General features: G+C 35.2%; 1 protein-coding gene across 5 annotated transcripts in view; it reads left to right on the forward strand.

Moving 5' to 3' along the window:
- Positions 1-16,918, forward strand: part of STXBP5 (syntaxin binding protein 5) — a 162,812-nt gene that overhangs the window by 73,023 nt on the left and 72,871 nt on the right. For all 5 annotated transcript variants that reach the window (XM_036248364.1, XM_036248365.1, XM_036248366.1 and 2 more), the window contains exon 9: positions 8,953-9,031. In XM_036248364.1, the coding sequence (XP_036104257.1) occupies positions 8,953-9,031 (79 nt within the window). The remainder of the gene's footprint in view (positions 1-8,952; positions 9,032-16,918) is intronic.

Genomic DNA, 16,918 nt, shown 5'->3' on the forward strand with positions numbered 1-16,918 from the left:
TTATAATAAGTGCTGATAAAAGCATGCATGTGATGTGGAAACAGAAGTAGTGAGTATCTTTTTGGATAAAGGGTATAGGAAGATTTCAAAATTTAGGGTATATGAGCTTGATCATAAAGGATGAGTGGGGTGTTATGAGATAAAAAAGAACATAAAAGATCATTTTAGTCAGATTGTACAAAGACATATAAAAAACAGTGTTCTTGGAAAACTGCAAATATTTTACTGTGACCAGAGTTTAAACTTCCTTTGGGCAAGTAGCAGAAAACACACACAGAAACATATTGAGGCATGAATATGCATCATGATATGCTAAAAGTAGTTTGGCTTTCATGATGGAGACCTGGTAAATGATTTTATCATGACAAACGGCATTTACATTTTGGAAATATTACTTTGAAATGTTACTTAGTGCATCAAGTGAACTGGTGGCAGAAGTGGGAGGCTAATTAAAGAACCATTGCATTAGCAAACAATAAATAATGAAGAGTTCAATTGTGACAACAGATATGAAGAACTGGACACATCTGAGTAAAATTTTGAGAGTTCGAATCAACAGGACTTGGACCAATTAATTCATTGTAGCTGGTTGGTTTGCTGGAGTAAAAGGGAACAAGAAATCAGATGTGATGTGGAGGTTTACTTAATTTATCAAGTGAAGTTTTATAATTAGCCAGATCTTTGCAACAATTTACCAAGGTAGTTCACAGTTAGTTGAAAGAACACGCACAGGTTTTTGGTGCTCAGATGGCATAGCAAGTAAGTAGTAAAATGACACCTAGTGGTGAAATCTGGTGATCTTATAAACCTTTAATTTACATGTGCTTTATAAAATATTAGCTAGTGCCTTATTACTTGATTTGATTTAGAAAATGGTTAATCTTGGATTACTGATGAGTAAATTAACCTTTTCTGGAACATAAGCAATAACCAGTGAAATAATTTTAAAAACCTGAGTTGAAAAAGAACACCAGAGTATGTAGATCAGAAAGACTAATTTCCAAGGATGATGAAGAAACATCACTATAAAAAGTACAGCATTTTTTTATTTACAGAGATAATGAAACTATGCTGTATTCTAGGAGGGGGTGGGAAAAAGTTTACTTATAAAATAAAAAGTTAGACTGCTTTAAACTTAAGTTTAAAAATCTAGACACAGAGCAATATCAAATGACTAATGAGCAAGACAAAAAGTTAAGAATTTTGTACTTACCTATAGGTTTTATGCAAGATATATAAGCTCAGACTTGAAAAAGGTTCAGCAAATATAACACTTGATATTCTTCTTTAAAAAATAGCCACTAAATGATTACCAGTGAATATTGAAATAAATTGAGTTATATCTGAATCATTTTATTTCATTGAAAGTATATAATAGTTTTTTTTTAATCCTAACCCAAAGATATTTTTCTGTTTATCTTCAGATAGAGTGGGAGGGAGGGAGAAAAAGGGAGAGAGGAAAAGAAAAAACATCCATGTGAGAGACACATCGACTGGTTGCCTCTCTAACAACCCCAACCAGAGCTGGGGATAAACTGCAACCAAAGTATGTGCCCTTGGCTGGAATCGAACCCATGATTATTGGTCCGCAGGCTGACGCTCTAACCGCTGAGCAAGACTGGCCATGGAAAAAGTGTATAATAAAATAAATGTAAAATTTGTAGCCTAGCCAGTGTGGCTTAGTGGATTGAGCTTTGTCCCATGGACTGAGAGGTCCTGATTCTATCAGGGCACACGCCTGGCTTTCGGGCTCCATCTCCAGGAGGGGTGTGCAGGAGGCAGCCGATCAATGTTTCTTACATCAGTGCTTCTGTCACACACAAAAAAATCAGTAAAAAAAGTAAAATTTGCATCTGTAATTCCTGATTATATCAGTCTGCACTCCCATTAGAGCTTTGAGTGGTAGAAGATAAAAGCCTGATGCTAGGCTCTTGAGAGCAAACATTTACCTGCTTTTGTGAAAGGTCCTGTGTCTGAACAGGTTGAAATAGAGGTGAAATTCTTACATTTCTTGTACAGCACAAGGGAATACTTTCAGTATTTAAATTTACTTTTTTTCATACCTTTCTTTTTTCCTCAATTCCTTCTTCTACCTCAATAATCTGGTCTTTTCTCCCAGCAGTCCTTTCCAGTCCCTCATTCTGGTGTGCTACTTACTTCCTTCACTAGTCACTTCTTGGTTCTTTGGGATGCCAAAGGTTCGAGATTCCACTGCACCATTATATCTGTGTAAAGAGATGAAAAGTGTTTTCCATAGTGGCTGCACCAGTCTGCATTCCCACCAGCAGTGTACTAGAATCCCCTTTTCTCCACACCCCCATCGGCACTTGTAGTTGGACTATTTGTTCATGGCAGCCATTCTGGCAGTTGTGAGGTGGTACCTCATAGTTATATTAATTTGCATCTCTCTGATGATTAGTGATGATGAGCATTTCTTCATATGTCTCTTGGCCATTTGTATGTCCTTTTTTGGAGAGGTGTCTATTTAGCTCCTCTGCCCATTTTTTAATTGGGTTCTTTGTCTTCCTTTTGTCAAGTTCTATGAGCACTCTATATATTTTGGAAATTAACTCCTTATCTGATGTATCATTGGTGATTATACTTTCCCATACAGGGGGTTCCCTTTCCATTTTGATGATTGTTTCTGTGCAGAAGCTTTTTAGTTTGATGTAGCCCCATGTGTTTGTTTTTTTCCTTTGTTTCTGTTGCCTTGGGTGATGTGTCAGTGAAAATTCTGCTGTGTGTGATGTCTGAAATTTTGTTGCCTACATTTTCTTCTAGGATTTTTATGGATTCACAAGTCACATTTAAGTCTTTTATCCATTTTGAGTTAATTCTTGTGTATGGTATAAGTTGATGGTCTAGTTTCATTTTTTTGCATGTAGCTATCCAATTTTTCCAATACCATTTATTAAAGAGACTGTACTCCATTGTATGCTCTTGCCACCTTTGTCAAATATTAATTGAGCATAATGTTTTGGGTCCATTTCTGGGTTCTCTGTTCTATTCCTTTGATCTATATGCTTGTTCTTATATCAGTACCAGGCTGTTTTGATTACAGTAGCTTTGTAGTATAACCTGATATTTGGTTTTGTGATCCTACCTACTTTGTCCTTTTTCAAGATTGCTGTGGCTATTCGGGGTCTTTTTTGGTTCCAAATTAACTTTTGAAGTACTTGTTCTAATTCTGTGAAATATGTCGTTGGTATTTTGATGGGGATTGGATTGAATCTATAGATTGCTTTGGGTAATATGGACATTTTAATGATGTTAATTCTTCCAATCCATGAACAAGGTATGTGCTTCCACTTTTTTATATCTTCCTCTATTTCTTTTTTCCAATGTCCTGTAGTTTTCTGCAAAGATCCTTTACTTTGGTAAGTTTATTCCTAGGTATCTTAATTTTTTTGCTGCAATGGTAAATGGGATTGTTTTTTTAGTTTCCCTTTCTGTGAGTTCATTATTGGTGTATAAGAATGCCGTCGGCCCTGACCAGTTTGGCTCAGTGCTTAGAGTGTCGGCCTGCGGTCCGGAGAGACCCGGGTTCGGTTCCCGCTAAGGGCACGTACTTCGGTTGCAGTTTGTACCCGGCCCTGGTTGGTCGTGCGGGTGGCAGCCACTCGATGTGTCCCTTCACGTGAATGTTTCTCACTCTCTCTCCCTTCCTCTCTCTCCCTCCCACTCTATCTGTACAAAAAATGGAAAAATATCCTCGGGTGAGGATAAAAAAAAAAAAAAAGAATGCCGTCGATTTCTTTATGTTAATTTTGTATTTTGCTACCTTGCTGAATTCGTTTATTAAATCTAGCAGATTTTGGCCCTGGCCAGTTGGCCTGCGGTCCCAAGAGACCTGGGTTCGGTTCTCCCTAAGGGCATGTACCTTGGTTAGGGTTTGTCCCTGGCCCTGCTTGGGTCGTGCAGGTAACAGCCACTCGATGTGTCCCTTTCACATCAATGTTTCTCTCTCTTCCTTTTTCTCCCTCCCACTCTATCTGAACAAAAAAATGGAAAAATGTCCTCAGGTGAAGATTAAAAACAACAACAATCTAGCAGATTTTTGATGGAGTCTTTAGGGTTTTCTATGTATAATATTATGTCATCTGCGAATAATGACAGTTTCACTTCCTCCTTTCCATTTTGGATCCCTTTGATTTTTTCGCCATGTCTCATTGCTATGGCTAAGACTTTTAGTACTATTTTAAATAAAGGTAGCAAAAGTGGGCATCCCTGTCTTGTTCCTGTTCTTAAGGGAAATGTTTTTAGTTTTTGCCCATTGAGTATGATGTTGGCTGTAGGTTTTTCATATATGGCCTTTTTTATGTTGAGATGTGATGCCTCTATTCCCACATTGCTGAGTGTTTTTATTAGAAATGTGTGCTGGATTTTGTCGAATGTTTTTCAGCATCTATTGATATGATCATATGGTTTTTGTCTTTTATTTTGTTTATGTGGTGTATCACATTTATTGATTTTTGAATATTGTACCAGCCTTGCATCCCTGGGATGAATCCCACTTGGTCTTGGTGAATAATTTTTTGGATGTATTGCTGGATCCTATTTGCTAGTATTTTGTTCAGGATTTTGGCATCTATGTTCATCAGTGATATTGGCCTGTAGTGTCTTTATCTGGTTTTGAAATTAGGATTATGCTGGCCTCATAAAACGAGTTTGGAATTCTTTCATCTTGAATTTTTTGGAATAGTTTGAGGAGAATGGGTATTAGTTCTTCTTGGAATGTTTGGTAAAACTCTCCGTGAAGCCGTGTGGGCCTGGGCTTTTGTTTGCTGGGAGAGTCTTGATTACATATTCAATTTCTTTTGTTGTTATTGGTCTGTTCAAGTTTTCTATCTCTTCCCGGGTGAGTTTTGGGAGACTATGTGTTTCTAGAAATTGGTCCATTTTGCTTAGATTGTCCAATTTGTTGCCCTATAATTGTTCATAATATTTGTTAACAATCCTTTGCATTTCTGTGGTGTCAGTTGTTACTTCTCTTTCCTTTCTGATTTTGTGTATTTGGGTTCTCTCTCTTTGTTTCTTGATGAGTCTAGCTAAGGGTCCATCAACCATGTTTATCTTTTCAAAAAACCAGCTCTTTGTTTCATTGATCCTATGAATTGTTTTTTGTCTCCATGTCATTTATTTCTGCTGTGATCTTTACTCTTTCTTTTCTTCTACTTGCTCTGGGGTTTTCTTTTTGTTTGCTTTCTAGTTCTTTAAGTTGTAAGGTTAGATAATCAGTTAGAAATTTTTTTTTGTTTGTTTCTCAAGGTAGGCCTGTAGTGCTATGAACTTCCCCCTCGGAACTACTTTCACTGCATCCCATGTATTTTGTGTTGTTGTGTGTTCATTTTCATTGGTTTCCAGGACGTTTTTAATTTCTACCTTGATTTCTTTGGTAACCCATTCATTGTTTAATAACATGCTATTTAGCCTCCATATGTTCAAATGTCTTCGCATGTTCTTATTGCAATTGATTTCTAGTTTCATGCCATTGTAATCTGAGAAGATGCTTGAAATGATTTCAATCTTCTTGAACTTATAGAGACTTAGTATGTGTCCTTACATGAAGTCTGTCTTTGAGAATGTCCCATGTACACTTGCGAAGAATGTGAATTCTGCGGTTTTGGGCTGTAATTCTCTGTAGATATCTATTAAATCCATTTAATCTATTGCATCATTTAGAGTCTCTGTTTCCTTGTTAATTTTTTATCTAGAGGATCTATCCAGTGATGTCAGCGGGGTGTTGAAGTCCCCTGCTATCATTGTATTGCTGTTGATTTCTCCTTTGAAGTCCTCCAGAAGATTTTTAATATATGTTGGTGCTCCTATTGGGTGCATATATGTTTACCAAGGTTGTATCTTCCTGTTGGGTAGATCCTTTTAATATTATGTAGTGGCCTTTTTTGTCTCTAGTTATGGACTTCATTTTCAAATCTATTTTATCAGATATGAGTATTGCTACCCCAGCTTTTTTTCTTTTTCTGTTTGCTTGGAAGATTTTTTTTCATCCCTTCACTTTCAGCCTATGTGTGTGTTTTGTTGTGAGGTAGATCTCTTGTAAACAACATGAATATGAGTCTGCATTTTGCATTTCTTAATCCACTGTACTTTAGGAAAATCTCCCATGTCATCTGGGATTGCTCTAAGTCCTTCATTTTAGTGGATGTATAATTGCCAATTGTTTAACAGTTTTTTCACAATTTATTCAGCAGTTCGAAATTAATAGACATTAACTTTTTTTTTCAGTTCTTGATTCCTACTGATTATGCTGCCAGTTCTATCCTGGACTCATTTTATAGGAATAGGTTTTTTTGTCCTTCCATTTTTAATAAATGTTCTCAAACTGCTTTCAAAAAAGTCTGTATCCTTTACATCTCTACTAGCCGTGTGTGAGTACCCCTTTTCCAGTGTTCCTGCCAGCAATAGCTACCATTTAATTTTTTTTTAACTCTCTGTTTGCTCAATTCCTCAGAGTCATCCAGAGATAAGTGACTGGGACCTTAACCTTTTTTCCCAGGTCTTTCCTGGGCATGCACACAGCCTTACACATGCGTGCATCCTTTTACATCCCCAGGAAAATGTTTAGTTCTTGAGGATTTTCTTTTAAACTCCTGCCCAGGCTCTTATTTGTTTCAACTGAAACCACAGCCTTAGACAGCTAGGTATTGCCAGCAGATTGCTGTTATTTTCTAGATGCCCTAGCAGGGGTGCGGAATGTCCGGCCCGCGGGCTGTGTAAGGCTCACAAAGTCAATCCCAGCTAACATCACATGCTTCTTCAAATATAGCAGCCTAATTTTTAAGTTAATACTTTTGTATGGCCTTCGAATGATGTTGTAAATATCCAAGTGGCCGATGGTAAAAAAAAAAAGTTTCCTACCCCTGCTAGAGGGTAGGATCTTTTGTCTCCCTGAACTGATGTCTGAATCAAGTTAAATTGCCACAACACCTTGGGAATATAGTTTTCCAGGGAGCTGAAAGTTAGGACAAAATATTGATTGTGCTCTAGGGAAGCTGGTTTTAATGGAACTGCAAAGAAATTTCAGTCCTCTATGTTGGCTGGTATCTTCTATTTCTACCTGGCCACCGAGCTGGGAGTGAAGGGGATGGGAATAGCCCTCCATCAAAATGTTTCAGTTCTCCTTGTCTACGAGGTTTAGTTTTTTTTATTGGGTAGACAATGTTACACTCGTTTTGTGTCTTTGGTTAATTTCCAGCATTTTAAAGTGTTTAACTTTAGTTGTTTTGGTAGTATTTCAATTTTTGTGGGAACGCCAGTTCACCAAGGTTCTCGCTGTGTCATTCTGGAAGTTAATCTCATTTCCTAGTTTCCTTAGCTATTCATAGGCATTGAGTCCACAATGTGAACTCTAAGGTCATTTTATTCAAATTTAAGAAAAGATATTAGGATTTTAATTACATTAAATTTGTAAAATAATCTTGGAAGGATTATATTTTGGGATTTTAAGTTTTCTTATATAGAAACATGACAAGACTGATAGACTTGATGATTTAAATGTATATGCTTAAAATGTGCAATTTTTAAAAACTGGTAAGAATTCAATTGCAAATCACACTAGGGAAAATATTACCAATATATGATAGATACAGTGTTAATGCCTTTTGAATATTAAATTTTCATTCATTCATTTATTTATTCATTTATTTATGTGCATGCCCCTAGTGGGAACTGAACCTGGGACTCTCTGGTCTGCAGGCCGACGCTCCAACCGCTGAGCCAAACTGGCCAGGGCTTAAATTTATTTTTAAATATAGAGATTGCATACAAGCATGGGTAAAAGAAGAAATACAGATGACCAATAAGCCTAAGAATATCTAGGGATTAAAAAATACAAATTAAAATGAGATACCCTTTCCATCTATCAAATTAGAAAAAAAGATATTGTTTGGGTAAGGTGTGGCAAAATACTTATATTGCTGATGGAAGTATAAATTGATACAATCTTCCTGGAATACAGTTCTATCAGATTCACTTTTAAATGTTTCATGATGGATTTATTATATTTTACTTTTTAGGAATTAATCCAAAGAAAAAATTATTCACCCATTAAATAGTTATTGAGCGGCCACTATAAGCCAAACAATGTTTGTCGTCAGGTCTACATCAACAGAAAACACAAACACACTTACCAACCTTTGCCTTCATGAAATTTATATTCTTGTTGATGAGGCAAACAAACAAACAAAATATAAAAGACTATTAAAATGAGATAGGCAGTGTGGGGATGGGGAAACTGAGAAGGAAGATAAGTCTTGTGGTAGGAGTGTTTGGAATCTAAGAAAAATATTCTTTAGAATTATTCATCTCTAAGAAATGAGTATAGATGTCTTATTTTCTTTATATGTTTCTGAGTTGTTTCTACAATGACATGTAGAAATAGATAACAGAAATCAACAAACATTTTTTTAAATAATCAAAAATTTTGGATAATATGAGTACCTCACACATTTTACAGAGGTTGGTGTACTTTAGCAGCCTTTAGATATTACAGTGGGTGGATTTTACTTTAGGAGAATAAATATAAATGAATTTACTAGTATAGGGTTTAATTTTGTAGCCTGCCACACACGGGTAAAAATCTGATTTCTTTTTCTTTTTCTCAAATTTAACTATCTAAAATTCATTTAGCAAATTGAAATTTTATTTTGCTTATCTTCAATTAAGAACATTGGGAAGACTATCAATTTTTTTTACTAGAAATATATTGCGTAAATGTTGTTACAAAGTTATTAATTTTATTTAGTGCTGTATTTCAAACAGTAAATTTTTTGGATTATTTTAAATATTTTGTATTAAATACTTCTATCAAATTCACTTTAAAATGTTTCATGATTGATTTCATTATATTTCACTTTCATTTTATAAACTATCAATGTAAGAATTTAGAGTAACTTAGAATTTTAGAATTTAATGCAGGAAAATATATTTTAGGAAAACAGTTAAAGGATGGGAAGAAGCCAGAACCATGCAAACCTATCCTCAAGGTGGAATTCAAAACGACTAGATCTGGGTAAGATTTTACTTCATTGCCAATATTCATTGTATATAATTGTCAAATAGCACTGAAGGCTAGTCTTATCATTAGTTTTGTAGGCCTACTTTAGAATAATAAAGCTCAGTCTTAAATTTTATGTGTTCTTTATTTCACAAAATAACTAAAATTGATAAATTTAGGATAAAATATGTTTTTGTGTTCTCTCTGTCTTTAGCAGTTTTGCTATATATCCTGGAAAGTTTGAGTTCTTTTTCTTATCAAACTTTATACATTCTGTTAGATTGGTTAACATATTGTTTATTTGCTAGTGAAAATTGTGAAATAGCAGTGAAGAAGAAATTATTTAAAATTTACTGATTTACATTATACATTTTATATGTATTCTTTAAAAATTAAATCATCATAAGCATATTTGGCAATTCCAAAATAAGTACAGTTTAATATTAAAGGAAGTTAGTTGTATTTGAAAACATTGATTACCTCTATGATGAATTAGCTGTAAGAATTAAATGGTTTTTACACTTTATATATCTTATATATATTTTTTGTGTGCATCAAATATTTTTAAGTATACTTTTATACTTAAAAATAAAATTTAGGAAAAATCTTTTAAATGTGTTTTTTTTTTTTAATTTTTTAATTTCACATCTCTTTAAACTCTAAAGGAGTTCTTTTATTTATAGTCTAGTTTCCCAGAAAAAGTATGTGTTTTTACTTACTATAGCTATTTAAGAGAGTGAATTTATGTAGCTTATATAGTCTAGTCGGTCTCAAATTGTGGTTCCTGGATTGATCTTTTTCCCCCTTGATCCTCTTTAGCCTTCCTTTGGGATTCAGCAGATACACTTTGTTCCAACAACAGGTTGAATGCATTGCTTTAATTGACTGTGGCATTTCTTACTGTGTGACCTTTGGCACAAAATTATATGACAAGTGCTTCAATTTCCTCTTTGATGACATAAATGTAATAATAGGTCAAAAGGTTGTTGTGATGATTCAAGATAATTATGTATTTAAAACATATCACACAGTACCTGCCTGGCACATAATAAACTTTCTATGAATGGTTGCCCTTATTTTTAATAGGAAACCTCTTAATTTTCTATATCTGTCCAATGGCAAAGGAATGTAAATAGTAACAGTATGACAGGGAAAAACATTGGGGGATGAAACAGAAAAAAACCTTGTATATAAAATGAATTATGTAAACATTTAAACTAACTACTATCTTCTGAATTATCAGTTCACTTTAATAGATACTTATTGGCAATAACGGCAAAAGTCTAGGGAAGATTTTTTTCCCTCTCTTTGTTCAAATTTTACATGTTACCTGTATCATGGTAATGTTTATGAGTTCCCAGTTTCTCCTAGGATGGCAGCAATACTTCTCCTTTTATAGGATCAGAAATGAAAAAAAAGAAGTCTAGCTGTTTTGTATGCTTTTGTAGATTCTATAAAATAGGTCAATAGGATCACCCTCTTATAACAGTCGTCTTCAGCTTTCCAGTTTGTTTTTTCACCTTGGGACATTCAGAAGCTAAATGGGTTCTTACTCACACCATGGCCTCTTTCCTTGACATAGATCTCCAGAATTCTGATGTGTAGCCAGTGTTGAGAAACTAATGCACTACCCCCTCCCACATAGAGCAGAATCACCCTCAGTTAAGTAAGCTGGACGGCTCTCACCTTTTTCCTATTCCTAGCCAGTGTCTTGAGCAGACGCCAACAGAAGGTATGTCCTGTCAGTTCCTGTTGACAAATTACCAAAGTTTATTAGAAGAGCCATCCTTCCCTCCTCAGGATTTTCTACATTTTCTTCTCTTTACTCAGAAATCATTCTAGGCACAGTTTCCTCTCATCCTTTATGGCTCAGCAGAAATGTCACTGCTTTATAGATGTCTAGGCCACATTGTCTAGGTTGGGTCCCCCAGTAGTATACTCTCAAAGCGTGCTGTATTTTTTTCTTTCTAGAACTTGTCATTAATAATGAAATTATTTGTTTAATTATGTCTTCAGCTCAACGAAAGCATGGGACATAACTGTCTCACTTTTAACTGTCCAGCTCCTAGCACAGTGTTACTGAATGTGAGGAAGAAAATGATAGGCTAGTGTATAGAAAAATATAGCCATAAATAGTTAGTTGTTACTTGTTCATGATAAAAGCATAGTTTAACTTTGAGGCACAGGTAGACTCTGACAAAAACATGGAATCAAGATGTGTAACTTTTGTTTTCTAATAAAATAAAGTGTGTAGTATACCAGGAGAGGTCAGACATAGGGATCTGTGACAATATCATTAATATAGCATTTTAATTGTACTGTTATTAAAGATATGGCAATATTCTTACATGGCCATTTCTTTTAAAAAAGTCAAAAGTTAAATGTTCAGTCAATTCTGTTAAGGTTGTTTCTTTGACAAATGAATGTGACTCGGCTGTGAAGTCCGAAGGGAATGGTGCTGGAGAAAGTGATTAAGAGAGTGAACCCTGGAGCCGGACCACCTGGGTCTGAATCCGGCCTCAGCTGTTCACTCAATGTGTAATCTTGGGAAGTCAGCTGAGTTTTCTGTGCCTGTCTCTTCTTTTGTAAGATGAAAATAATAGTATCTACCTCACAGAATTGTTAAGAAGATTAAATAAATTTATATAAAGCACTCAGAACATGCTGTTTAAACCAGTTGTCTCATTTATATAAAGCACTCAGAACATGCTATTTAAACCAGTTGTCTCACATATCAGTTGTCTCAAAATAGCATTTGATAACCTGTAACAAACCTCAGTTATTCTCTGATTTTGCATTCATAAAGCAGGTCTCTGACTGGCAAGGTTGACCAGACTTTACAATAATTAAAGAACCTCACGACTGTCCTTCACTAGCTTGAGAAACACTGTGATTTAGGGCAGTGATTTCTTTTTTCTTTACACTTCATTTAATGGTGATCTGTAAGTGGGTTGTAAAAATAATTTTGTTGATTTTGACCATTAATTTTTAACTTACTAAAACTTATTACACTTACTAGCTTTTTATAACTTATTACACTTTAAGGGTAAATATTGGTTCATGAAACTTTTGTTCAGTTGTATACATTTATGTGTCTGTATATTGTATCATGAATTAAAATGCACTACTTATAATGATTTATAATCATAATATTTGAAAACACATGATTAGTGGAAATCAGGTTTGGGGTTTGAATTCGTTTTGCCACGTGCTGTACTCGCAAGTCGCTTAACCTCACTGACCCTCTCCTTACCTCAGTGATATAAGGCTAGTAATTCCAACTTCATAACATTGTTGTGAAGAACTAAAAGAAATATAATGTGTTTGGCACATGATAAGTGTTTGATTAACTTCTAGTTTCTTTTCTCCTCTTCTTCTACACTTTTTTTTTTTAATCCTCACCCGAGGACATTTTTCCATTTTTTGTTCAGGTAGAGTGGGAGGGAGAGAGGAACAGAGAGAGAGAGAAACATCGACGTGAAAGGGACACATCGAGTGGCTGCCACCTGCACAACCAACCAGGGCTGGGGACAAACTACAACCAAGGTACGCGCCCTTAGCAGGAACCGAACCCGGGTCTCTCAGGACCGCAGGCCAACGCTCTAACCACTGAGCAAAACCGGCCAGGGCTACACTTTCTTTTTACTAGTGGACAATATAAGAAGTTATAGGTAGGGCCAAATTTTTAAGAAGCAAAACTGAATGGGTTCCAGTTTTCAAACAGGTACTCTATTGAACTCCTGGGAGTCTACATACAGATTAGAAGGGTTAGTTTCTTTCAGGAAATGGACCACCATTAAAGAATCACTAGTTTGGGAGGAAACATCTCTGTTAGGGAATTTGAAAACGTATATAAGTCATAATTCAATTTGGCAACTTAGTCACATTTCGAGAATCACAACTAAGAGATTAATGTATCCCCTTTCATCGTAACACTTGCTGTAGCAAACCTTTTCTGTATGGAGTCAGAGAGTAAATATTTTAGACCTTGCAGGCCATAGGGATTTCTGTGGCAACTATTTATTTCTGCCATTATAGTGAAATAGCAGCCATAGGCAGTTCATAACTGAGTGAATGCCACTGTGTTCCAAAGAGCTTTATTTACAGACACTGAAATTTGAATTTTATGTAATTTTTACATATCATGAAATATTATTCTTTTATGTTTTTTTCAACTATTTAAAAATGTGGAAACCATTCTTAGTTTGCAGACCATGCAGCAGTGGGCAGCAGGTTGTAACCTGTGGAACCTTGAAATGCACACATACATACACGTTATGTATATGTATTTAAATTTATCTTTAAGGCAAAGTTTTTGGTTTTTGTATTTCCTCCACCCTCTCTGGTGCCAGATGTGTTTTCAAGTGGTTTAGAAGATAAGGTGATTTTTTTAAATTAAATTTATTTTATTTTTTCCATCACCATTTTTCACCTGTGCCCTCTTCCACCTCCACTTCCCCCTTACACACACTCAATCACCACACTGTTTTTATTAAGGTTTTTGTTTTTTTGAAATCCTCACCCAAGGATATTTTTTCATTCATTTTCAGACAGAGTTGGGGGAGGAGGATGGGGTGCAGGGTAGAGAGAGAGAAAGAGAGAAACATGGATGTGAGAGAGACACATCAACTAGTTGCCTCCTGTGCAACCTCTACCAGGGCCAGGGACCAAACTGCAACCAAAGTAATATGCCCTTGACTGGAATTGAACCTGAGACTCTTTGGTCCATGGGCCAACGTTCCAGCCACTGAGCCAAACCGGCCAGGGAGGTTTTCTTAAATTTTAATTTTATATGTGAACTAAAAGGTATAGGTGGATTACCTACATAAGAATATGAAAAAGAAAAAAAAAGCACAAACTAAAAACTCAGGGCACATTTATGATATTCTGGTTCTGAAAATATCCAAGTCTATTTTAGTAACACCCTAAAACTTGCTACCAGTGACTGAGTTTTCTCTACTGTTCCTGGGGTCTTGTTTCCTGAAAGAATCCTAACTTTCTGAATCCCCAAAGCAAACACCCTTCTGCATAAGGATTGTTGTAACAGATGAGAGCATTGAAGCAGAGAAGTTGAGTAACTTGCCCAAGGTCATACAGCTCATAAGCTGAAGAGCCCGTATTTAATGGAGTCTGTGCTCTTAACCACACTACACTTCCTTTTTAATGAAACCTATTCCCTATTCACATTAAACACCAATCCCCAAGATTATACTTACACCTGCAGATTCCCTCAGCAACAATTGCTCTACTAAATTACCTGCTAAAAAACTGCAGATGAAGAAACTTTTCTTCAGTTCGCTCACAGTTATGTTGACCACTGAAAACAATGTTTTGGATTCATAGGTTTAGTAATAGTCTTTACATCAGTAAATATGTTTGTTTTGTCTTCCTTTTATCATACATGGAACCTCTGCTTTCCTCTGTTCTTTTGCCACCAATGTATTAGAGTCAGCAAATGTTTCATATTCATTCTCTCCTTCGCTCCAGTTCTTGCTAAGCCATAGCAACAAGAAGAGAAACTCATTTGGACACCATGCCTACTTTCAGAAGCAAAAGCAATTTTCTTTTGTTTTGTCTTAGCACTTCTCATATTCCTACTTGTGACAAAAATAACATCTTATATCTTGAACTCAAGACACTTACTTAGATGGCTTGGTTTCCAAGCACTAAGAAGAAAAAATACTAGTAGGTGAAGTGAACATCCATTATTTGCTGACTATATGCCAGGCGTTCTGCTATGCAATTTGAATGCCTTGTCTTTCATAGTTCTCATAACCGCACTGTGGAATGGGTATTTTTATTGTCTCTATATAGATATTGAGTCATAGAGGGCTTAAGTTAAATTAACTTGCCCTAAGAAGTCACAGAGCTGGAATTTGATCCAGTGCTGTTCTTAATCAGAACATTGAGTATTCTCACATCTCACAGATAGTGTGAGCTAGGGTAGAATTGTCCTATAATTCACAAATTACTCAGTTTGCCAAGAACTGGACTGACTTTTAAATTTCCTGGTTTATCAGATCATCTTTACTTTGATATTAATTGAATCATACTCAATACATGTAATCCCACTATTGTGAACTGAGAGATCTATCTGTGTCTTTAACAGGCTGGATAATTTAATGTGAGTAACCCTAGCTACTCAGGACTAGAGAGCTTCATAGATCACTTCTAGGATACAAATTTAATTCTAAATTGATGAAGTCTAGATTAGATTTTATGGTATCTCATTGGGTCATGGTACTTGGTCTTAACAACTGTTTAGGAAAAATCCACACGAAGATCTATATATAATTTCCCCTAATGAGAAATTAAATGGACCTCTTTGAGTCCATAGACTCTTAAAATTTCAGAGGCCTTCTCTGTTTTCTTCTTATTTTTATTTTTTTAATGTATCTGTATTGTTGAAAGTATTATAGCTGTCCCCCCATTTTTCCCCATTGACTCCCTCTACCCCCCCACCTTCACCACACAATTGCCCATGAATTATGCATATATGTCATGTTAATTTTACTATGTTAGTCAAAAAGTTTAAATCTTAAATTGGCTAATTCTCATTTTATCATTATCTTCAGAGACAGTCATTGTTAAGATCCTCCCAGATTTATCTTTACTATTCTCATTCTCTTAAAACTAGAGCATTTTCTCCTTGTCTTATTCTTCAAATCTGATACCTGCCTAGGATGAGTTATCATTCACTTTCTTAATTTTAAGATAACATTTGACTTAAAATGCCATAACACTTTTATGGTATAATTCACATAACTAGAAAACTAAGACTACTAGATTGAGAGCTTTGTCTTCTGACATTACCTTATTTCATTTGGTACCTATATAAGTGTATGGTATTTATTGAGTTTTGACCACTGCTGCTTACCAGTTTAAAGTGCCAAGATCCCTCTATTTTCAATTTTTTCCTATATTAGTTTGTAACTGATCACCACTAAATTAAAACTGATATCACATTTAATTAAGTCTACTGATGTAAAAATTCTTTTTGAGATCATTGGCAAGTTTCACTTGTTAATTTTGTTTGAAAGTAAACTTTGTTTGAGCCCACAAAGTACATTCAAGCAGTGGTGGTTGCTAAAATAGAGGTGATGTTGCTTAGTAAGTGTAAGAAAAATGAACACATACAGAATGGTTTCCTGATTTCAGAACCTTTAGAGTCAAGGCTCTCAGAACTGGTATTTTATCCTGAAAGATACCAAAATATAGAGGTAGGAAGAACTAGTAGGTTCTGAACAGGAAAAAAAGAAAAAGGAAAATAGGAAGCACAGGGTATCATGTACTTGAAGCATTTATAGAGAGTCAATTAAGCACTGCTATAGAAAGATTGATTAGACTGATAAAAGGAGTAGGAGATATGTATTGCAGGAAAGATTAATATGTAAGAGAACTTTACTAGCATCGTTTCAAACACAAGTCAGGATGTAGGGGCATTAAAGGAAAAGAAATGGTGAATTTATAATAGAAAGTACTGGGTCAGAACATGTATTCAGTGAATTCAGCATTAGATATAAGTAGCAATTATGTATCACAGAAAGAGTAAAACACAGATTTTTGTTTTTACTTTAAGACTAAAGGCAGAAAAGAAAGATGTTGGCATTGGAGACAGTGGAAATGAAAGGGGAATAATTTTGTGAGAAACTTCTCAAGTGAATTTGTTACAATGAGTATATAGTACTGATAGAGAAGATAACTTTCTTTTTTAAATACTAAAGGCATTGTCATGTGATTATATGATCCAGTTACATTCTTCTTGTAACATTTTGGCCATAGAACCAAAAGTCTTAGGATTAAGATAACTTCTGTGTCCTGAAATGGAACACTGAAGTAGTGAAGAAGATAATGATAATAAAAAGTGCAGGAGAGGGGATTATGCAGGCTAAAGGATGGAGT

The sequence above is a fragment of the Molossus molossus genome, unplaced genomic scaffold (assembly GCF_014108415.1).
Source record: "Molossus molossus isolate mMolMol1 unplaced genomic scaffold, mMolMol1.p scaffold_m16_p_8, whole genome shotgun sequence".
Classification (NCBI taxonomy): Eukaryota; Metazoa; Chordata; class Mammalia; order Chiroptera; family Molossidae; genus Molossus; species Molossus molossus.